General features: G+C 33.9%; 1 protein-coding gene across 3 annotated transcripts in view; it reads right to left on the bottom strand.

Moving 5' to 3' along the window:
• LOC145293832 (uncharacterized) overlaps nt 1–26,007 on the bottom strand; it is a 53,918-nt gene that overhangs the window by 13,983 nt on the left and 13,928 nt on the right. For 2 of the 3 annotated variants that reach the window (XM_080140487.1, XM_080140489.1), the window contains exons 2-3: nt 4,322–4,400; nt 780–1,322 (exon numbers count right to left, since the gene is read on the bottom strand). In XM_080140487.1, coding sequence (XP_079996613.1) covers nt 780–1,322; nt 4,322–4,349 — 571 coding nt within the window. In that variant the 5' untranslated portion in view covers nt 4,350–4,400. Of the gene's footprint in view, nt 1–779; nt 1,323–4,321; nt 4,401–10,548; nt 10,840–26,007 lie in introns of all 3 variants that reach the window. The other variant, XM_080140488.1, reaches the window with a different exon arrangement.

Here is a 26,007-nt window from a genome sequence, read left to right as displayed (position 1 = left end):
CAAGTGCGGACTTTCTTGTTAGCGCAACTCTCCCCACCTCTCTCTCTATAATACATACATATATATATATATATATATATATATATATATATATATATATATATATATATATATATATATATATATATGTATGAAAGGTAGTTTTTTTAAGGTGTCTAACTTTAAATTAAAATAAATCACAGAAAAATATTTTTATTACACAAATATTTCAAAGATTAATTTTGGCATTTATAACTTAAATACAATTTCGGACATATAGCCCCCCCTCGACTCATGTGTGTATGGCATAATCTAGAAGTCCAATTTTCACAAACTCTATGCATTAAATGAAGCTGTATTTCGGCAACAACATTGTTGAATGTTGTCTTTAAAGTGGTCTATTGTAGCTGTGTATACATGTGACTTTACATATCTCCAAAGAAAATAATCTAATGGTGTTAAATAGAACAAATATGATTGCCAGTTGACAGGTTTATTAGGTGAAAGTATTTTTTTTATCAAATGTTTCGTTCAGTAAATTGATCATATCATTTGCAATTTGCAAACGCTGCTAGGATGTCAGCCTCTTCATGATGAATTGCCAAACTAAGCTGAACTAAAAATAACCTATAGTTACCAAATATGTAATTAAAGAAAATAAGTTTGTCAATTTAAAGTTGGCTGCCTCTAAAAACAACACCCTGTATGTAAACATCTAGCAGAAGCAGAAGCCTGGAGTTGGGCATGATTTTTATTATGAAGCCAAAAATGTCAAAGATCAAAGCATATTTGGAACTTACCATATCTATGCTTAATATTTGTTGACAACCTGATTCCACCAATTATTTCCAGTGATGGCTGCTCAAAAGATGATAACATTTGATTATTGGGTTTTTCCTTCCATTTTGTATAGCGTTTTTGCTGGTAGCCATTAATCAATTCGTTCATTTTATTCAGAGGTTTTATTTGGTTGTTGCCATAAGTTTTGTCGAGGTACATTGTCGATACTGGAGCTGATTGGCTTGGCCGTTGGAGAACATCTCCCATCAACCTGTACTGATGAGTTGGTAACTTTTGTCCATATTTATCCCTATTAAAACTGTTCGTTTTATTCAACCCAATCTTATTTTCAGCTCTGACTCTTTGTAAATATTGTGTATAGCTCGGATTCGAAGATAACTTATTCAGAGGAGACACATCTTTGTATGCATCTGGGATCCTCTGTTCCTTGGCAGCAAAATTCAAATATTTCAGGGTTTGTTGTTTCCATTTCTCTGTAAAGCTTTTGAGAATCTTTTTTTGCTGATTATATTTCTCCTCTGAGCTTTTGAGGTCATTGTATTCTAGAAGAATAAAGAAGAAAATTTTTTTTTTATATAATACGGAATCATTTACTATTAATTATCATTGCTGATTTGTTTTATTAATATTTTGGTACCTTTTGTTTAGAAGCACAAATAAATCATAATACTTATTTTGAAATTAAACTTTAATACAAACCAAATTTATTTTCTGATCAACGGTTTAAAGGCTTCAAAATCAATTTCAAATTTCAAACACTCACAAAGTAATGATGCTAGACATTTGTTTTAATATATTAATAATGAATTAAAATAATCAATGACTGATGTGTTCTTAGAATTCAAAATGATTTCTTTCAAGTATCTTTTATTTAATACAGCTCATACCTTGAGTATCCATGACATTGTCCAGGTGTGAGCTTAACCTAGAGCATGTGGCCTTCAAGGTGTCCTTTGAAAGAAACCTGAACATCAGTTTGATGCCGGCAATAAGCTTGTTCTTGATGTTGCAGATGGCATAGTTAGTGTCTTTTGTAACTGTGCACCACACAACAAGCCATAGTGTTGCAATCAGGAGAGTTGAATGAGTAGCAGGGAAAGATGTTGGGTTAGGTGAAGTCGTAGAAGTTCTCAGACAGCACTTCTGTGTTTTCTGAGAGGTGTATGGCCCTCTCTCTGTCACCTTCGCCACCCAACAGTGGAAAGCAACTTAATACAGCTATCTAAATTGAGTCTGAGTCTCTTTTCAAAGATGTGAGGTGGCATGATGGGAAATTTACTTAAAACACATTATAGATCAACATAGTTCGAGGGAACATGGTTTTAATGATGCCAAGTATTATTCTACACATTACACAATCGGTTCTGGTAATTTTTCTCATTTGAAAAAAAAAAAGAACTGAGTATTGCTAGTTTGACTGGGTGTTTTATCTTGTTATGTGAAGAAGTTAAAACACCAAATAATTATATATATATATATCCTTCTTATCATAATTGCACTGTTTTCTAGATCATCTACTTAATTAAAATTATTTATCTATTGTAGTTAAATAGGGTTTAATAATTTAATTTTATTCAAACCAGTTAATTAGAAAATTTATTTGCTCTTAAATTTATGCTTATTATTAAGATAAACTGAAATTGATGCAGTGGCTTAACAGTACTAACTACTACAACACAACATTCCTTATATGTATAGGTGTGTAGGGTTCAAGTTCTGTCGAGGATACTGCATCAATTTCATTAATACCCTTGAGAAAGGCATCAATCCATAATCCTCCAATCAGCTATGGATTAAATAAAAATAAATTAATCCACTAGACTAAACTCTGAAGTCATTGTTATACAAGTTGTCTAGAAGGAAAATTCTGATCTAATTCAAGTCTATCTCTGTATTTGGAGCCATATCAGTCAAAGAAAAGGAAAATACAGCCATTTAATTTGAATAAAATTTACTGTACAATAAAATAATTAATTTAAAATATTTCTGTGATAATTTCAATTTAAGACAAAAACTAATATTGATTGTATGTACCCTATCCTTAAAGATTTTCTCCAATTTTAAAACTTGGAAACTTTTCAATCAGATCCTGTATGTTGATCTTACACAACACTTCTGCTCTATATAAATTGGCAAAAAATTTGCACAACACAACTTACAAAAAAACAAAAAACTGCTATTAATGAACTTGAGATTCTAGTGATAAACACAGCTTTGACATTATTGGCCACAAAAGGACATTAACATAGACTGTAAAACAAGAAACCTGTCAATACTGTAGGCGAGCAATGTATAAAAACCAGCATCTACCAGGCTGTATCTGGTATGGGTCTCTCAGAAATTGACCACCAACACTTTTGAGAATACCAGCCAATATCTGATGAAATCCCAAAACTTAAATCTTATGATGGTACATTGACTCACTTCCATCATAAAACTGGCCAAACATTCTGGACAAGACTGTTTTAGAAATGAAATAGAAAGAGTAAGCAAGCCTTCCATAGAAATAGCTCCAAAGAGTTGCCAGAAATGCAATGTTGCAGAAAACCGGAAGAATGTTCCAACTAATAGTGTGCTAAGTATTTTCTCGATGAACTGTCCAGGAATATGTGCATAAGGGAGGCTCTGTAGATTGGCTGAAAAGATTATCGCTCCACTATGATTAGGAGAGTATGATAATAGCTATTCAAAATTAAGGCTTGATAACTAATGCTTTTAAGAAGATGAATGATTTCAGTAACAACAAAAAGAAGTAGAGAATGTGAACCACCTAACATCCAGTTATACTGAGGGTTAGGGTTAGGGTTACTATACAACTTAATGGAGTGTGTAAATATCTCCACTATACCATCTTTAAAAAGTTATATCCAGTATAGCACAAAGTCCTGGTAAAATATATACCAGAAAGAACAATTGGAAATAGGTCATACACCATCCACTTTGGGACAAAAGAGAAAAAGTAGCAATCTTAATGGAAGTCAGTGCCAATGATGCTGACTTAAAAAGAGCAGAAAGAGGGAGAGAAGATATAACTAAGTGCTAAGATTTTAAATATGACATGAAAAATCTGGAATCTTAGAAAGATCCTCATCATTCCAATTCCAGTAATTATAAGAGCAATCAGGTTCATAAAAAAAAAAAATTCAAAAACTACCTTGTGAATATACTGGAGTGAACCAGATATATTCACCAAATAGTTTAAAGGAACGATTAGAATGTTAAAAAGATCTCTCGATTGGAGTCTATGAAATAGAATGCCTATGTATCTGGTAGAATGTACCATGCTGAGCAGAAACACAAGATAAGAAAATTAAAATAAAAACTAAACATATGCATCCAACCTTTTGCCGTCAGCACACTTTTGTGAACTTTGCTCTCTGATAAATCTGATGCTCCTCTTCCCCTGATGTCACAAATACATGCATATTTTGCTTAATCAACAAACTCACAAAGCTTGTATAATATATATATATATATATATATATATATATATATATATATATATATATATATATATATATATATATAAACAATTACCTACCTTTAAAATTGCTGTAATTCATATCCATAACTTTTTTATCTGGCGACAAGAATTTTTAATGTCTATGCAACAAAATCACCTGAAATGACAATGAATTAATTTAATGTTCTATTTAGTGAAGTGCATATTTATTTTAACCAGTTTTCCCTTTAATATTACAATTATGTAGCAATTATTTCCATCGTCAAACAACGTCACAGTTCACAAGAGCCATGACAGCCAACAAACTGGAAGTCCAAGACTCGAGTTTTGGACTCATCAGTTGAACACATCCGAACTCAAGTTTTGAATCTTTGGATGTGTTTACTTGTGAGCCCAAAATGAGGACGAAACTCAAGTCTTGAACTCCCGGTTTGTTGGCTGTCATAGCTCTTGTTGTTACCTGAAAAGGGCTGTCCCCTTTTCAGGTAAGTAAAAAAAAGAGAATTAGTTAAATGAAAATGATATCAGATAAAACGAGAATTGAACCCTGCAGATTAGTTTTAAAGAACAATAGGTTCTAAATGGAATGTCCAGTTAAATTGTTAATTCTTTTAAAATATTAAAATATTTTATAAATAAAATTTGACTGGAAAATCTATTCACATTCTTAGAAAGAATGCATAATAAAAATATCGGTTAGAGAATTAACAAGTAAGTTAAATTCCTTTGTAAAACAAAGAGAATGGGAAATTTCCTGGTCATCAGAAATGGTTTCAAAACGTGCAAATTCGCATGTTTGAAACATGTGAGTTGTGGTCACGTTGCCAGATACGTTTGACGTCATGGCAGAAATGATTTCTCAATATAGGAAAGGGTTCGAAGTTAGTTAAGGAGCAGAATCAGAATCAGATTCAGATCAGAGAGGATCAGACCAATTCTCAGTTAGAGTCAGGGGATCCTCTTGGAAGCGGGAGGCTTAGAAGGAGACATGTAACGACTTTGAATTCCTGAAGTACAGAATCATTTCCGACCGGTTGAAGAATAAACTATCATCATCTTTTTTATAACTGCCGTCTTCATAAACTTTTTATAACTGCCGTGTTCATCATTCTAACGAGAAAAGATAATGTGTTTAATCATTCCAGCATGTATCAATGTATACCACTTCATCCTCGCATCAAAGTATATATCTTGTGAATATGAACTCTCTCCATATAAATGCCTTCAACATGTACCTACTGTCACTCTGTCTCCTCTCTAAATGAACATTTAAAATATGTGTGTTGTCAACTACAAGGAACATTTAATAATATATGTACGGACCATCACGTAAATAATACGTACCCCCTCTAAAACAGGTAATATAACTTGGTGAGCTGCGATGTTTGACTGTGGAAATAATTCTATCATCTCTCACATTCTGCAAATTATATATATATATATATATATATATATATATATATATATATATATATATATATATATATATATATAATTAGTTCATGTATGCACATAAAGTGTTATAAGGAGATATAATTTTTTATGAATCCATTTTCAGTATTTAATTCAATATTGCGCAATATGTAGTTAGAGTTATGTAGTAAGTTATGAAAATATATAACACTTAAGCTACATAGAATCTTCTGTGTTTCATCCTTGTAGAGAATCATCCAGTTAAAATGCATGGACTTCGTGTTGTGTTGTGTTTTTATATACACACAAGTGCTTAATTTAACTAGCTAGCCAATCAGATGCATTGCTATTTCTACCTGCAGGATATTGCTTTCATCAACGAATGGCAAGGCTTCATTTAGACAAGATTTGGCTGACTTCTATTTCATATTAGAAAATAGAGATATTGGCCTGTATGGAGATGATAAATAAGGCATTCTAACAAAGTCAAGGGAAAAATGTTAAGAAAATTATACACATGAGAATAAAAAATTAGGCATAAGCTAAGATATACGAGCTAACATAAAAACAACTGATTTCTTAGATGTAGCTTCAAAGAAAATACTTACGTGCAATATTTAAAAGATAATTCTAATTCAATAGATGTAAACACAAAATCCAATCATCTCCTATCAACGATAAAATAGATTCATAAATCTATCTTAGCAATAATTCTATTGACAGAAAATCAAGCAACATTCACAACACATCTGTAAAAATAGTGAATACCATAATATCGAAATTAAATATAAACGACAGGACACCAACTAAAATTAAAAGTATAAAAAAAAAGAAATATAATCTGGTATATTCCACCCTATAATCAAATACTAAAACTAAACTTGGCAATAAATTCCTAAATCTGAGAAACATTTCCTCATAACAAACCCTTTGCACAAAATTCTTAATAAAAATAACTTAAAACTTTGCTGTAAAAATCTAGAGATGAAAATAAAAGCACATAATAATAAAATACTAAATGGGAGCAGTAGAGAAAAAAGTAACAAATTGCATAACAATAAATATACAAGGTGCCTTTAATAAGTGTCCAAACTTTTTTATATGGGCACTTTTATTGATAGTACAGTCCTCGTCAAAGTAATCTCCTCCAGCTGCAATACTTTCAACAACTTCTGGAAGGCCTCATGGAAGTCCTCTTGCGTGAATGTATCAATGACCCTCATCACAGCCTCTTTTATCCCTTCAATTGTCTGATAGTGACAACCTCTATGGTTTTCTTAAGTTTAGGGAATAACCAAAAATCACAGGGAGCAAGGTCTGGAGTATAGGGAGGGTGAGGAACTGTCTTGATGCCCATTTTGTTTAAATAATCTGTGTATTGTGGACGGGTGCATTGTCGAAATGCCACTGACTCGATTTGAAGAGTGCTGGCCTCTTCTGATGGGATCTCATCCTGACCTCCCTTAAAACCTCAATATAGTATTCCTCGTTGACTGTCAGTCCAGTGGGAACCCAGTGTATGTAGATCATGCCCATGTCAAAAAAAGGGATCATAATAAGTTTCTGGGTGGATTTGCTCTGCCTTCTTGGGTCTGGGAGAGCAAGCATGTTTCCACTGGGAACTCTCTCTCTTTCTCTCTGGATCATAGCAGTAGATCCAGCTTTTATTGCAGGTCACCATAGCATCAAGATCTGTGAGATATGAATTGATCAGCTCGACCATCTCCCTTCTGTTATGACGTCTTTCTTTCTGATCTTCTCTGAGAATCTAGGAACAAATTTTAAGCAAATCTTCTGCATCTTCAATTCCTTGCAAATAGCTGTTAGTTTCCACACTAACACCAAACTATATACTTATTGTCTCTATAGACATATGATGGTTCTTATCCATTAAATTCTTTATTTGGCCAATCAACTCTGGTATTCTCACTTAATTACTCCTCCCACACCTCTCATCATCCCTCACAGACTCCCTGACTTTCTTGAATCTCTTATGCCACTCAAAAACTGATGCTAAATTCAAGCAAGATTTTCCAAAAGCAGTCTGAAGCATTCTTTACTTTCTGTAGCATTTTTTCCAAGTTTAAAACAGAATTTTATTGCATATCTTTCTTCTTTAGTGTCCTTATGTTAATATCTTTTTTTTTAAATTCATCAGTTATGACAATCAGGCTTTAGTAGGATGTAGTGCACTCCTGCTCCAAGCCCTGCAGCTTTTATTAACATTTCCTATTCTTGTTGAATTATGCTACTAACAACAGAATAGATACTACACTACCGCACCAAAGGAGAAGGTAATGCATTGGAGGATAGCCTCATGCCAACAGAACAGACACTAAACGACCCACCTCCAATAAAAAGTATGAGGGGCGTGCAATAAGTAATGCCCCTGACCCACTTCCAGTTGTCTGATCTAGTTGAAATTTTGTATGTGCAATGATTTATATCTCTACGCCTTATGTGGCAAATTACAGCTTTTAACTAATTTTGGTTTCTGTTTTACAGGTGTTTGAACTGAGTCAGGTGTGAAATGGAGCCTGTTGAATATCGAGCAGTGATCCGGTTTTTGTATTTGAAAAGATGCACACCACAGAAGACTTTTGATGAAATGAAAGAAACTTATGGTGATAATGCCCCATCATATGATCTTGTAAAACGCTGGCATCGTGAATTCAAACATGGCCAGAAGTCTGTGGAAACAGCTCCCAAACCTGGTCAACCCCCTTCTGCCATTGATGAGGCATCTGCCCATCAAGTTGAGGCTGCCATTTTGGAAGATCGGCGCATTACTATTCGCCAAATAGCCCAAGATGTCAAGATTAGTACAGGGTCTGTGGAAACTATCATTCATGATCATTTGCATATGCATAAGGTGTCTACCAGATGGATTCCCAGGTTGCTCACACCATTCCAGAAGCTAGAACACGTCGAGTGCTCAAAGATGAATTTGGAGATGTGCCAAGAAGATGAGTCAAAGTTTTTCAAAAGACTGATTACACAGGATGAAACCTGCGTCCATCACCATGATCCAGAGACCATAGCCCAGTCAATGCAGTGGAAGCACTTGGACTCATCACCTCTAAAGAAGGCAAGGGTGCAGCCCTCCGCTGGCAAGGTCATGCTCACAGTCTTCTGGGATCAAGACAGAGTAGTGATGACAGATTTCCTGGCAAAAGGTATCACAATTGCAGGAGCCTATTATGCTTCACTTTTCAGGAAATTAAGGGAAGCTATCAAAATCAAAAGGCGGGGCAAGATCAGCAAATGTACCCTCCTCCTGCAGGACAACGCTCCAGTCCACAACTCGCATGTCGCCAGATCAGAAGCACGGGCGTGTGGTTATGAAATCCTACCCCATCCTCCCTACTCTCCTGACCTTTCACCCTCTGATTTTCACCTCTTCCCAGCCATGAAGTTGTTTTCGAAAGGAAAGCGTTTCCCAGAAGATGCAGCCTTGATTTCTGAAGTCACGTCGTGGTTGGAAGACCAACCTGGGGTATTTTACAAAAACGGTCTCCATAGCTGCATCAAACAATGGGAGAAATGCATAGCTCTGGGTGGTTCCTATGTAGAGAAAGACTAATAACTGTGCCAAGTTTCGTTGCTCTACTGCTTTGGGAAGTGGGTCAGGGGCATTACGCCCCTCATAGATGCAATGATAAGGAGAATAGTATAAAGACTACAGAACAGATGTCACATTTGAATTGAGTATTGAACATAATTCAATAGTACATTAATAGAAGTAATAGTATAATTTTGACTTCAGATAAATACCAAATCTCCATTACTAATTTTTTAACTGGTAACATTGCTCTTCTGTATTCATTGCTTAACATATGTATGTATGTGTACACACACACATATTAGTGTTGAGATGATTAATTGGAATCGGGAATTGAAAAAATCAGAACTTTTTTTGGTATCAGAATTGGTATTGGAATTAGAAAAATTTGTGCCTATTTTCTGATGCCAAAAACGATTCCTTTAATTAACTTTTTTTTTGAGTTTGTTTAAAACAAAATCTTCCATTTTTGAGAGCAATGATAATAAAAAAAATTATTGATTTGAAAATCCAAGTAAAGCTAATATATATATATATATATATATATATATATATATATATATATATATATATATATATATATATATTAGGCTGATGCAAAAATAATGTTGTTTTTTTACGTTCAACTCCTTTCTATAATAATAAAAACCATTAGAATCGACACATTTTTGCCGAGGAGAAATAAGTTTATTTATCTCATTAGCATAGAAATCTGGAGTTCTGGAAGCGATGAAGTCATTGAAGGCCGATTTAGGCATCATCTCAGCTTTTGATGCATTTTTCACTCAGGAAGTTGTCGAGATGTTTGAAAAGTGATAATCAGTCAGCGAAAGGTCTGGTGAATATGGCGGATGAAGCAGTCTTGTAGCTCAATTTGCTCAGCTTCTGCAGGGTCAGTTGAGCAATATGCAGGCGAGTGTTGTCATGGAGGAGAATTGGTCCCTTCATATTGACCAACCTTGAGCACATACATTGGAGCTTCTGGTGCATTTCGTCAATTTGTCAGCAGTACTTCTCTGCCATAATCGTTTCGCCCAGATTTAAGAAGCTGTGGTGGATGAGACCAGCCGAAAACCACCAAACAGTCACCATAATCTTTTTTGGTGCAATTTTGGCTTTGGAAAGTGTTGTGGAGCTTCTGCGTCAGTTGTTGTAGAGGATGCATTTCTCATCGCACGTCACAATCCGCTTGAGAAATGTTTTTGTTGCACAAAAGGAGTATAGAACACAACTCAAAACAACAATTTTTTTGATTATCATTCAATTCATGTGCCACCCCCTTATCTAACTGTTTTGATTTCCTTATTTGTTTTAAATTTGAGTAATTCACCTCGAGTTCAACAGCAACTTCTTATGTGGTTTTGCGAGAGTCAACTTCAATTAAGGCTTTCAAATATTCATTATCAACTGCAGTCGGCTGGCCATGACCATCATCTTCATCTTCGAGCCTCTCATCACCATTGTAAAATTTCTTGAACCACCACTATGCCACACGTTTGTTAGTGGTTCCTGGGCTAAATGCATCATTGATATCATGAGCTGTTTCGGCAGTTTTTGGCCTAGTTTGAACTGGAACAAGAAAATCATGTGGATTCAAATTTTGTCCATGCTGTCAAAAAACCTGCAAAAAAAAAAAACAAACAAACAAAAAAAACAGCAATGAACAAAGAGATTGAGAATGGTAATCAATAACATGATTCAATAGCGCGAAAAACGTCCTCCAAAATACTATATAACATGGCTATATATAATGAATTACTTCAAAAATCATATATAAAAGTAACATCTGAGAAAACGATATTGTTTTTGAACCAAACCATATATATATATATATATATATATATATATATATATCATGGCTCTTCATGTCATTCATACACTATACTTGCAGTCATACACGGATATAACAATGACCTGATAGTTTTTGAAACAACAATGCTGTCCATTGTTACACATCCTTTTGTGATAACATAGAGGAGTGTTCGGAAGTGCTAACACAATTGATCATTCAAAAAATAAAAAAATCTGAAAGAAGCAACGAAAACAGATTATAAAAATAATGAGACACTTTTGGAACTTGTTTTAAAATTACAATGGAAATTGAGAAGTGGCTCAATGTCAAAGCAATTGCTTTGTATGTTAAATATTCAAATCTTAAGATCTCTACCTGCTGTTACTTGTAGGGTTTTTGTATTTCTGCATGTCACTAGATTTAAGCAATGTCGAGTCAGGAGAAGTGTGGTTGGTATTATTAATACAAATAACACATCCACCATTATAAACTCATTTTCTGAGAAGTTGCATCTATAACCTCTAGGAACCACGATACACAATGGATATGGCTACCATTAGAAACTGAGATGATTGAAGTCAAACTTATTAAACTCATACAGAAGAATATCTGTTTCAGAATGGATAAAATTAATTGTACAAATACAATAGTTTTTGCATATACTTTTATATCCCTTTACAAAGATTATAATAAAGATATAATGACACTCAATCTTATGTTTAGAATCCTTATTCCAATTTGGATAAAAATTCATTGCATGAAAATGTTTAAAAATTTAAGCTTTAGCTTAAGCAGTCCTAAGAAACATTTGCAGTTCAGAGAATCTTGTTTAATAATTGTTGTCTATTATGCATTATGTTCAATACAAATCTAAAATATTTTAATTTTCAGATGGAAGACTGTGCCATATTAAACCTCCTAAAACTACTTTAAAATACTCAAAAGAAACTAAAATTTAAGGAATATTAATTGATGCTTGCAATGTAATGAAGATGAAAGAAAAAACACCTTATGAAGGTTTTATTCAACTGAATTTTACAGAAATAAACGCTCAAGGCAAATGCACATAAATAAGAATAAAAAAGGACGCATTTAAATAGGAAAACATATGTAATCACGTGAGCAATAATTATAAAAAAGATTTTTTTAATGAAAGCATAACACACTTCCCAACTTTTATAAATCTTGCTGCTGAACTGGTTTGCGAATGCTACTAGGGAAGTAGTTCACAGGATATGTTTCAGATCTTTGAGAAGAATGAATCTTGGGATTCTGATTCACCATATCACCTTCTGTAGAACTTACATCAGGTGAAGAGGTTGGATTCGCAGAGCTTACATTGGGTAGAATATTTTCAACAGAATCTTAAGGTCGATCTGAGTGTAGAAAACATCCCAAATATCTCAGTGCTACTGAATCTTTCCAACCATCACAATGTTGAATTTTTGCATGTGTAGGGTTGGCTTTGAGGAGTTCCACTACCTCAACGATCGGGTCATACTTGCACAGAGCCAAACAGATAATGCAGTGCCAGAGGAAGCACATCTGTCAAAATTGTGCTTATGAGAGATGGCATTAGTGGCGGTGCATAATAACACGTAAAACATTCTGTAGAACGTCCTGCCAAGTGTTCATGGGAAAACATTGCGATTCCAAAGCGAATAAAATGCTGTTCCATATAATGCCGTTATAGTAATCATATTGGCCGTTACCTTTTGGATTATAAGCAGTAGTGTTACTGGATCTAATCCCATGCTGCAGATTAAATTGTCTGAATTCCTCTAGCATAAACAAAGTTCCTCGGTCGAAATGGATAAACGAGGGAAGTCCGAAGATAGAAAAAAAATAGTCATCAGGCATTGGATAGCAGTTTGAGAGGAGCAATCGTGACAAGGAAATCGACTGTATTCATCGATGACAGTAAGCAAGGCAACCTGATAGAGGAGACCAGGATAGGTCCTTTGTGTAGTATTGGGAATCCCAGCTTAAATGCTATATGAGTAGTTTTAGAAATAGAAAGTTATGTAAGCATATTTTGCTTCCCATCAGTGATTTAGCGGAGTCAGAAAAGGTTGGGTTTGACAGGCGTCAAACTTAAGTCACCTTTTGACGACCTAGATAGAATGCACCGGAAATTAGGGGTAATACGGGAATTGTGGTCGAGGCCTTCCGGTTGACGACCACATGGGCTGAGAGTGGTTTTGTGCAGCAGAGAATGCAGACGGGAGATTTCAGGTCTCTGACAACCAGGGTCCGAGATATAGGCTTGCCTTGAATAAAAAATTGAAGCTTCAGTCCATCTTGTTGTCATTAATGAATCTATCTGCAGTGACCACTCCCCAACGAGATGGAGACCAGCGTCCAAGAAGATATCATACGCTGGCCAAGGCAACCAGGTATGTATGCATTATACATTTGCACGTACACGTCTCGAAGACTTCCAAGGCAAAAGAACTGTGTAAGGATACCAACACACACCCACACACATATATAACAGTGAACTGCACATAACATACGTGAGAGCATACATACCCACGCCCGTATATGTAAGAACGGTGATAAGAACACAGACTCTTAAAAGTACCCTTAGTAGTAAACGTAAAAGTACCTGTAAACGTAAAAAGAAATCGAAGTAAAAGTAAATGATTGAATAAATAATAAACAGGACACATCCAGATTTACGTTAACATTTGTAATCAACAATAAATTTACAGCAATATAAAGAATGAGAATATTATTAGGAGAATTAAAAAGTTTGGGTTTTATTTGGGTTGGTTGGTTGGTTTTATGGCATATCAACCCTTTTCAGGTTATTTAATGCCGAATCCAAAGTGTTAAGAAAAATATTTTAATATAATATATTTGTTGTTTTCAAGTCTGTTTCTATTTAACCCATAGTTAGGACCCTAACAGGTACTACCACTCCGGGTTAGAATGGACCCGGGAGCAATGGCAATTAAAGGGTTGCTCCACACTCCCCAAAGCCCGTAAGCTGGGGCCTCACCACTGGATATAGTTTAAGGTCATATCCAGGACCAGGTTTTATTTGGGGGGTGGGGTCAATTAGTACATCTAGGAGTCACATGCCGGACCTCATCGATTAAATATGTCATATTTTGTGAGCTGACCAAATGTCAAAAGCGTTGTATTTTAGGATGTATTAAAAATTATGAATTGATTTTAGTTCCTCCAAGAAAGAAGCAGCAGCAGCACCACCACCACATGTTCGGGATAATATATCAACAACATTTTCATTCCCAGGACGCTGTTGTATATCATATGAAAAAGGGGAAAAGCTCGATTTTCTACTCTATAATTTTATTGTGTTTAATTTTTCCACAATTAGCAGGTTTAAACATGAAAATACGACTCGTTGATTCGTAATAATACTAAAGTGTTTCCAAGCAATGAGGTCTTCCCATTTCCAAACACATTTGACTGTGGTATACACTTCTTTTTCGACTATATGAAGTCGCATTTCAAAAAGGTTAACAACCAAGCAAAAAAACAAAAAAAAAACAAAACAAAAAAAAACACAAAATGCTAAGTATTTTTGACGGCGTCTCTCTTTAAAAATCTATTAAAAATCAAGTAATTATCTAATCAATACAAAATTTTCACCGATTATTAAGTGAAGAATGAACTTTATAATAGTGTACTTTTTTTTTATAATCGATATATATATATATATATATATATATATATATATATATTGCCTACAACCTCCCTTCTTTATTTGTGGGTACAAATATGCATAAAATAATCAGCCAAAACTGAAAAAATTATATTGTATGGTGGGGAGGGTGAGGATTGTAGATAAGACAACAAATGCGCACATATCAGATTTTAAGGTCGAAAATCTGAATTTTTAATGTGTTTAATTTTTAATCTATTGTGTTTTTAAGTGTGGAATTCGTTGAATATGTAAATAATAATTATTCTTTCTGATTAACAAATATATATATATATATATATATATATATATATATATATATATATATATATTCATTATTTTTACGAAAAACGCTACTTTTACATCTTTGAAAATAAATTAATAATTTTCTTTTAGTGAGCCCAATATTGCTAATATATTATTGAATAGGAAATGCTTTGAAGAATCGATACCAAAAAGAAAAAAATCGATAAATAACTGTGCATGTTGCTAAAAATACGATAATTTCTTTTAGGAATTTGTTGTTTTGTGATATTTTCTCACCTATGGTAGACCATAAAAGCCTACAAACAGTTTATCATATTTACAAACAGTTGTTATCTCCCCCTTTTCCTTTTTCCTCTGATTTGCACTTGACTTAGTTTAAAGTATGGGGGACTTTTGCATCACCCACACACTCTCGTCTAAAAATACTTGGTCCTGATGGCAAGACAGGGTAAAGATGATCAAGCATGATACTAGATGCAGGAGTTGTCTCGAACATATACGGTGTCTAGCATTCCCAAAATGGTCACCCATCTGGTACTAGCCAGGATCATCGTTGCTTAACTTATGTAGGCAACAAACATGTATCACTTATGAAAAAAGAATTAAATCCTTATAAAGTTAATTCTTCACTTAATCGTCAAAACAAACGTTAAAATACATAGAAATTTACAAGATTAAATGACTTATTTATTCATATAAAGGCTACCATAGTTTCTTTGAAATTATCATTAAATTTTGGATTTTTAAATTTCACCACATGAAATCTATAGATTGAGAGAAAAGATGGAATTATTTGAAATTCAGGAACATAATATTCTTATGGCAAAATCATCCTAAATCTTATTTAGACAAAAAAAAAAAATTGATTCAAAAACCTTTTAAAAAATATATAAATGTGTTATCCATTAGCAGTGCCAGAAATTGCCATTAAAAATTTGTGATAAAAACTTCAATAATTAGACTTATTATCATTTGAAGCTAATAACTACTTGAAAAATGTAATTTAAGCCCTATTTTTTTTTCAATAAAAGTAGCAAAGACCAAATTTTAAAATAATAACAGGTTTAATAGCAAAATATGCAATATTTGTTTTTTTTAATCGGTTATCTTTAAAAAAGATTTCAAGAAAATCAATGAATTTCAATATTCAATGTACTTTTTAAATAAAATAATTTTTTAAGCAATGATTCAAAAATACTGCGACATCAGATGTTCACAAATGGAAAGTAGAGGAGACAAACGTTTCCATTTCTTGAAGTTGAGAACGACGGTGGCTTGTAAGCGCCAGAAGTAATATCATTTTCTTTTTCTGGCTGTGTTTGCTGTAAACAAAAGTTGGGCCATCGTACTTAAAAAATGATCACATTTCACTTATCAGTTTTTGCCGTTAAAAAAAAACCTACTCGACGAATTTTCCATTTTTTTTATTCTCTTAAAGAAATACATGAGTTTTTGATTTAATACATTTTATTTCTTCTTTATGGAGTGATTTTTTTTTAAATCTTAAAAAAAAACATTGAATGAAGCAGAAAAAATTGTTGTAGGTATTCAATCTTTTCAGGACAAAATTTAAAAAATGTGAGGTTTCACTTAAAAAAAATCGTGGTTTTAAAAAAAAGGTTTTAAACTTTTGACTTTAGAGGTAAATTTGCACAAAACTTTTTTTTTTGTTTTAAATTAGATTATTTCATTTATTGATCTTTTATCTTCTATTTGTGATATATAAATCTGAGGTGAGAAAATTAATTATTTTCATTTTAATAGACATTTCAAAATGGGGGGAGGGGGTGAATTTAAAAAAAGACGCTTGTCTAGAATATTATATTTGGTTTATTGGAAAGAGCATAAAATTTCACATTAAACCTGCAAATATTGTAAAAATTGAACCAATAGAAAAATTTTGATAGATTTTTAAATTGAAAAAAATTTAACTCGTAAAATTCATTTTATTACGTAGAAAAAAATGGCTGCATGAGCACATGCTGGCACTTTTTACACACTGTTTTTTAAAAAATAAAAAATAATATTTCTATTATTTTTCACAACACCTTGATAGTTTATTTTGAAAGTATATTCCATAAAGAAATTAAACAAACAACTTTAAATAGAGAAATTACGAGTTTTGTATATTTTATTCGCAGTTTTGTGTTAAGGGTGTCAAAAATTCCCCCCAAATTCTGACACACCTAGTTATCCATCGAGACAAAAATGACGGTGAATGGTGTTATTTTTTGAAAATTTAAAATTCTATTAAAAATAGTAGAAAAAGTTTTATATTATTCTGCTTTTTATATGATAAAGACTTTTATCATTCTGGGGAAAGAAAGTTGCTCAAGAATAATGGATTTTAACAGATTTTAATTTGTTAAAAAAAGAAAAAAACATCTTGGTTTTTCTACCATTTTTTGGACGTCCCTAGTGCCTCCGATACCTTTTTCTGAGGCATCGGTTTCAATAACAAACGGTAATTCATAGTCAATAACTTTTACAGACCATTCGACAATGTCTTTCTTGAGTCCTTTGAAAGAGTTTACAACTATGGGAGGCATAGGAAATTGTTTATTTTTAATCAGTGGACTAATTTTGGATGAATAATTGGGAATCCAATTTACATAGTAGGCAAACATACGAAGACATCTTTTTAATGATTTAGAGTCGGAAACGGGAGACATAGGTATGTGTTTAATTCGATATAAACAATTTCCAGCTTGAAAAGCCATATAGGAGTAATCTTTGGGGCAAATTTCAATCTGATAGTATATGCTTTAGATAAGACAATTATGCTGAAGATACGATACTGGGTTATTTGATTTACAAGATCTTTGATTCATGGTAAAGGATGTGCATCAAGCAAGGTGAAACAGATATGGGAGAAATTGACTACCAATCACTTCTTTTTATTAGATGAACAAGTCACAACAATTTGAGTGCACCATGGAGAATGACTTGGCTCAATTATATCATCCTGAAGCAGTTGTAGAATTTCTTTTTAATGAATTGAGCACTGTAATTTCGAGACTTTGTAGCAATAGATTTGTAATTAGGGTCAAGTTTTGGAGTAATTTAATGAGAGCACAACCAATTTTAGTTAAAGCGCAGATTTTTAGAATATCCTAAGACCCACCAAAAGAAATAGTAATACTCCAGGGCATTTTTAAAAAAAGGCGCTTCAAATGTAATACAATAATTAGGAAGTACTGTGAAGTCAATATTTTTATACTCGTAGCTGTTAAAGGTAGTATTTTTCAGTACAATAGTTTTAGGGAAATGGCGGAAGATGCCATGGAAATTACGGAATCCCATTTCAAAGTAGAAAAATCCATTGTTTTAACAATACGAGCACTGATAAAGTTATCAGAACTACTTGTATCTATAAGGGCAGTTAGTTGTTTACCCTTGGATTTTACAATGTTAATAATGGGAAGGAATTTACCACCATGTTTAATATGGCCTACTATAATAACCGAGGTAGAACGTGAAAGTTTTGGCTTTGATTCAGTAATTTGATTCGGCAAACTTTGGCAAAATGATTGAGTTTGCTACAGTTTTGATATATCTTATCGTGGGCAGGACAATGATAGCAATCTTTCTTAGGTTTCCCTCCACAATTGTGGCACCTGTTATGAGTAGGAATAGCAACACACTCTTTACGTGAATCAGTGGAATCAGTGAACATGCTTTTAGCAATAGTAGTAGCAGCAACAGCGACAGCATCAGAAGAATCAGTAAACATATTTTAGTTGTAGTAGCAGTAGAGGCAGACTCAATCTAAGAAACAAATAACTCAGCACAAAGCTCTAGCACATTGTGTAGCCTCCTGAAGATTCAACGTATCATTTTCAAGCAGTCTGGTACATATCATAGAAGACTGAAGGCCACGTACAAATGATAAGTAACAGCAGTAACATCCCTGAAGCAACAGTCAGTAGCAAAGCGATTCAATGCCTGAAGGTTCTAGTCTCCAGACTCATTTTCCCATTGTAAGCATGTGAAAAATAAATGTCTGGCATGAATAATGCTAGGAGGCTTGTTATAAACGGCTTTTAGTAATTCAATAGCATATTCAGATCCAGAACAACTTTAAAAATGCCAGCAACAGTAGCATTAATGTTTAAGTAAAGGTCTTTGAGTTTGGATTTAACAGAGCAATAAGTAGACAAATAGTAAGTAAAATTACGATACCATAATCTCCACAGCTTGCTAACCTAAGGGTCCACAGAAGATACATCAAATTTGTCCAGTCGAATAATGTTATCCACGTGGAAATTATTAAAAATAAATTCAGTTGAATAAAATGCAGTGTAATGAAGACAGAAGAAGAAAGACGGTATCAAGGTTTTATTCAACTAAATTTTACAATAATAACCACTCAAAGCAAGAGGTCAAAAAATGCATATAAATAAGAATAAAAAAGTATGTATTTCAATAGGAAAACCATGTAAGAGTTATTAGAAAGTTTTTTTTTATGAAAGTATTCCTATTGTTAAGATTTCACAAAAATCGAATATATTCAATGTTTTATGAAGGATTTTTATCGCATTTTCACCTTAAATTAAGCTAAATATAGCCGAAATTACCCACTGTTACGTCTAATAGTTGTGTTCCATAATTAATAAGGATTGGTTAATTAGTTTAGGAATAAATCCTGTCCATACAAATATATATAGATACCTAGCTAATACATAAAGATAATCTTGGTAAAGGTAGGCGTTGCTACTTCCTTCCAGTTTAACGAATCATTTGTATTAAATATTTTGTTTAGATATTAAATAACTGAAAAGGGTTGACATGAACTCAAAGCCTCTGACAATTTTCACATAGAAAACATTAAATTTATGCATCAAGACAAAATGAGTAAATCATCTTTTGCAAAATCACACATTTGAGATCAGTTAAAAGCAAAATATGAAATCGGAGTTGCAGTTGAAGATTTGGAGTTAGAAGAAATTTATTGCTTTCAAACTCAGACCTTTTAAAATTGAAGAATCTAAAAGTCAGAAGCTGGCATTAAGCTACTGACTGTTTTGCTTTTATAATGAATTCTTTTTCTTTTAAAAATAGAGTAGGCAAAACATAGGAGAATTTTCTCTATAAAGAGAAAAGAACAAAAAGATTCTATGCTTCCTTTCATTCCACACTGCTCAAAAAGGAGAAAGTAAGACCTGGAAAGATGGTCATGTGACAAGAGAACAAATACTACATTAACCATCCTTCAAAGAAGGATGCAATACTTGGGAGGAGCCCCATTTCCTTAAGGAAGGAAGAAGGTAATTCATGGGAAGACATTCTTATGATGAATGAACCGATATTACATTGCACACCTCTATTAAAAGATGAAACAATAATAGATTAAATCAGTTACTTTATTCATTTAAAAATACCTAGTCATGAAATCATAATATGTTTTTATAGTTTCTTGGCCTTTTGGCTAAGATCAAAGAGAAGAAGAAAAGCCAGGGTCATACATATAATGCTTCAACTGAACTGTGTGTAGATTAATTCTAAACGTATTTCAGCTAGTGTAGAGCATGTGAAGCAAGTAAAGTTAAGGAGCAGAGTTCACATGATTGCCATGAGGTTTATGCAGCAAGGTTTCAACACAATTCCAACAGAATCCTTTTCCTAATATTCATCATTGGACTTGAAAACGACAATGTTATAGCCAGTTAGGAAGCAATACTTTGGTATTGTGTTCCACAGATGGATAGTTCTTGGAAAGAAGCTCTGCTATTCACTTTTAGATACAGAGAGGGAGAAAGGAAAATTATCTACAGTTGTTATAAATAGATGAGTTCTTGTAATGTTTTACAGAGTGAAACCATAAATTTGAGCTGAGTCGAAAACTTATAATGAAAATAATGATAGCGTAAAGAAAGACTAGCAACATCTCTTCTGTGAGAAAGAGACTGTAGAGAAGAGAAGCTTTCAAAGTCGGTTTTGTACTTTCAACAGTATCTCCCCAGATATGGCAGCAATATTCTATCTTAGGATGTATGTCTCATATAAGTAGAGAATTACACCAGAAGTGAGATACTTTTTGAGCGATCAGTAACCTTATCAACAGATTTGGAGACATCCATCTGAGATCTGGCAAAGACGTCAATCTTAGGAGCTTATAAAAGCCATTCATTTCAGTTGAAGAAAAGTGAGAATCGGAACTATGGTGGTGAAAGGAGAGGTTTCGTTTTAGGCGTATTAAAAGTATTCAGCAATATTTTTCCATTGCACCATGCGTTCACGGTTGGAAGAAAGAGAAAGATCTTGATCATTAATGCTTTTTGAAGCATTGCTATTTCCTTTGTCTTTGGTGGCCTTCTGCTATATATTAAGTTATATCCCTTCTTTCAAGTGGATATTCAATGTGGTATGCGTTTATCCTACGTCATGGGAGTACTAAGTCAACTAACATTGGTAGCAGAACGTATTCTTTCGTGTGACAGATATTATATCTGTTAAACTTATGTTGAAACACAATTGAAAGAAAGATGACGTCATTTACGAAACAGCCACCTATTTTGCAGAGTGAAGAAATATACACTGAGTGAAACAAGACATAAGTATCTGATCTATCTTTACGAATTTACATAAGAAAAAACCGGGCCCGCAGTATTTTTCTCATTGCAACAAAACATACATGAATGCGTTCGACATTTAGCCATCATAGATATCAGCTGAACTGACAGGATTAAAAATAATTACATACAAGTTGGACAAGATATATTTAAGGGACGAAAACACGATGGCTTACATGTCATTCAAGGAATTTTACTTTTACAAAAGAGCTGCTGGACTAAACATATACGATTTTTTAGTGCATTATGAATTCTTGTACCAGAAATTACGTAAATACGGAATTTCTCTGCCGAAAGGAGTTCAAGCATTTTTTGTTTTAAATGCAGCAAATGTATCAGAAGAAAACAAAAAATTAGTGATGACAGCATATGGAAGTTTTACTTACCCAGCAATGAAGGATACTTTAAAAAAGTGTTTTCTGCTAGCTCTTCATTGGAATGTAAAACAGATTGCGAAATGATCGTTATTTTGCGACCCCAACTCAGGAATCAGTTAACACCTAGATGATGACAGATGACGCATCGAATCTGTGGTGAGTTGCTGGACAAGCTCAGACAGAAACCAATGACACCCACATCCTTCAGAAGCCCCCGTTCGCAACATTATCACGCCCAGATTCGTTATGGTGCATGTACATCGGCAACCAACTGGTAACAAATGAAATGTTCACCTAGGCACTGCTAGTACCTTACCACATCATGTAACATGAATAGGTGCAATGATAAGAAGCTATAAGGCAGACAGGGAACACCACAGAACACGGACGACTTCAGCGCCCCTCAGAAGTCTATGGAATGATATGGTGTGTACCAACGACCAACTACCTTCTAAACTGGCTCAAGGCACGGTCAATATATATGCAAGGGACAGCTCCTCCCACCACTCCTTCCTGTACATATATGCTAATCACCCTTCATAGATGTAAAATGGCAGAATCGAAGACGCCTTAGGGTAGAATCGACTCTCTTGGATCTCCACCCTTCTCTTGGCATTAGTGCTTTCCTTATTTTTTGGACAGTACATTAAATGCCCGAGATAAGCAGTGAACGCTTTTCAATCCAACAGGAGATTTTGTTTTGGTGATAGAGAGGAGGTAAAGGCAATTATAGCAGTTCAATTTCTGTAGGAGGCATAAAAGGCATCAGAATATACATAGAGGATGACATCATCAAAAATGATTTAACCTTGTAAATCATAAATCAATGAAAACTGCTGGCATGATACTAGGTTTTAAAAGTGATAGTTGTAAGATTTTAGGCAGATATATAAAATTGCAAAAGGCAACTTCTGGACATTATAGTTTTTCATTGACAAATATGCTTTTGTAGGCTGAAAAGTCACCAAACTTTGCGTTGCATTGTGAAGCTTTAAAAATAAAATGCTCTAGAATGGAGAAAAGGATGAAGGCTGAGAAGTTACATAAACAGTTTGCTCATGCATTAAAAGGGAAATTAGTATCATTGGTGAGAGACCTTTTCTGATAAGGAGTTTTTGGCTCTTATTAAGGATGTCTATGATTCGTGTACACTTTGTTTAAGACCCCCACCTTCGTCCGGTGATTGAATTGGCCCTTGGAAACCGGTTTAATGACACTGTATGTATGGATTTAAAAGAATTTAGACATAACCAATGCTGGATTTTACACCTAATTGACAAATCAATTCTGCTGCCAAGCCAAAAAGAGTGTAGAAATTATTCGCAACATATTTTTAATGTAAATAGCATATTTGGCAGTTCCTAAACGCTTCTTGAGTGATAATGAGGGAGAATTTAATAACGATGGTTACAGAGAGATGAATGAAAAACTGAATATTGAAACCTGCACTACAGCCTGCTGAAAGTCCATTTAGTAATAGCACTGTGGAACGTCACAATCTAATATTGGCTGAAGCAATGGAGAAAACATTGGAAGATGAGAAATGTGAACCAGAAATAGCTTGTCAAAAGTGCTCTTCAGAATCATTGTCGACATAGTCTAAATGAGTGTGTTTTTGGATCCAACATAAATATACCGTCAGTTTTGATAGACCAGTTACCCGCATTAGACGCTTCAACAATCAATGATATAGTTAGAATAAATTTAAATGCCTTACATTCTGTGAGAAAAAGGTTAATGGAGGCTGAATCAAGTGAAAAAATTCGGAGAGCACTGCAATTTAATATAAGACATTTTATGTGGATGACCATTTGTGACAGGGGACAGTGTTTACTATAGAAAACTAACTATAAATGATGGCATGGCCCTGCCAAAGTTTTGGGTAAAGTGGGTCAATGTGTATTGATCCGACACAGAGGAGCATTCTACAGGATGCATCCATGTCACTTGATGAAGACCAAGGAATAAAGAAAATACAATTCCCTTAAATGAGATGAATGAAGTCTTGGAAGAGGAAGTTAAAAATCAATATGATGAAAATTCCAATCGTAATAGGCAGGAACTGAAAGACGATACTACAAGGCTAAGTAAAGGGAAAATAGTGGAATATAAAATTATTGGAAGTAAAGAGTGGAAAAAAGGAAAGATTATGAGTACACAACCAACATCAACTGGAAATTATGACCATTGGTGGAATATAGAACCAGCTGCAAAAAATGAATTGCCAGTGTGTATCAATTGGGATAAGGTTGATCGGAGGTGAAAACTTCCCCAAGTAACAGAAGGAAATCATGAAGAACAACAGTACTCCATTTTAGGATGTATCTAGCTCTTATGCAGGCAAAAAATCATATCTAGAGTTAGATACATTCCAGAGCGATAGAATAATGCAACTATTTTTCTTGTGACCTTGGAAACAGATTTGATGTAAGTCTCCATTTCAAGTCAGGACAAAAGATCAGACTGCGAAGTCAGAACAAAGGGCCTTCTTATGGCCATTGGCGGAATATAGAACCAGCTGTAAAAAATGAATTGTCAGTGTATATCAATTGGGATAAGGTTTATCAGTGGTGAGAACTTCTCCAAGTAACAGAAGGAAATCATGAAGAACATGTTTTTCTCACAACTGAACAAGAACAAGCAAAAGATGTGATTGATGCAAAGGAGATAGAAATAAAAAAACATGAGAACTCACGAAGTGTATGAATGTGTCCCTAACATAGGTCAAAAATGCATATCAACAAAGATGGATGATAACAGAGAAAGTTAAGGATAACAAAAAGGTAACAAAGATAACGTCTTGTAGCATGTGGCTATCAACAAAATCCACATAACCTGAAAACAGACTCTCCACCATGCAGTTGTGAAGCTATGTGTCTTGTAATGTTAATAATCTCCGTTAAGAATTGGCAGGTGGAAACCCTTAATTCCACCTCAGACCTTTTTGCAAGGTGATATGCTGGAGAGAGAAGTATTTCTCAGACCATCATCTGAGACATGTTCAGAGTCACAAGTGTGGAAGCTGAAAAGATTTATTTATGGATTGAGTGATGCACCCTGTTAATGATACAAGAGAGTTACTCAGGAATTAACTAAACTAACAGGAATGGTAAGTACATATGACAATGCATTGTTTCTTTTGTATGATTTATCCAAGAACTTGATGGGTATTCAGGAAATACATATAGATGACTTTGTACTTTGTAGAAATGTTTCTTTCAAAAAAAAAATGTGATCTCAGAGAATTAAGGAAAATATTCAAGGTTGGAATGCATGAAAATAGAACCTTCAAATTTTTTGGATTGTGCGTTAGACAAATGGAAGATGGGATCATTAAAAACCAAAACAATTATGCGTCATCTATAATAGATATAAAGAAAGGAAGATCGTTAAGGAAAAATGATGAGCTGAGTGAAGAGGAGAAGACAGATTTAAAAAGATTAAATGATGTCAAATGATGTGGGTATTTACCCAGACGCGACCTGATGTATGATTTGATGTGTGTAGAATGAGTAATACCAGAAAATCTCCTAAAATGAAGTCACTTTTTGAAGCGAATAAGTCACTATTAAAGCTTAAATCAAAGACATGGTTCCATATCCTTTCCACAGCTGGGAATTCCTTCAAATTTGAGTGTGGTTTGCTATTCTGATACTACCTATGCCAGATTGGAAGATGGTCCCTCATGGGATTGATTTATCATCTTTGTTCATGGTAAGATGAATAGATTGGCTCATAGATGCTGGTTATCAAACAAACTTGACCGAGTAACAAAGAGCCCATTGGCATCCGAGACTCTTGCGCTCAATGAAGCTACTGATACAGGTATGCCATTCTGCAAAAAATTTTCAGACTACTCAAATTGCCTGAAGTACTTTGCAAAACAAACACACCTCTTTGGTAGAGACCTTAAAATCATCAAATCTTGTACATGACAGACGTCCGAGAGTTGATGTGGCCAGTGTAAAGGAAATGTTGATAAATGAAGAAATCCAAATTGAATGAATCAGGGGACAGGAACAGGTTGCAAAGTGTTTGACAAAGATGGGAGCCTTTACTGAAATTCTAAGAGATTTGTTGTGTTAACCTGTTTTCTTTGTTTATTTTC

The sequence above is a fragment of the Euprymna scolopes genome, chromosome 15, assembly GCF_053919585.1.
Source record: "Euprymna scolopes isolate OS-2025 chromosome 15, ASM5391958v1, whole genome shotgun sequence".
In the NCBI taxonomy this organism is placed as follows: Eukaryota; Metazoa; Mollusca; class Cephalopoda; order Sepiida; family Sepiolidae; genus Euprymna; species Euprymna scolopes.
The sequence above is the reverse complement of the archived record's forward strand: the minus strand, read 5'-3'. Positions and strand labels throughout refer to the sequence as shown.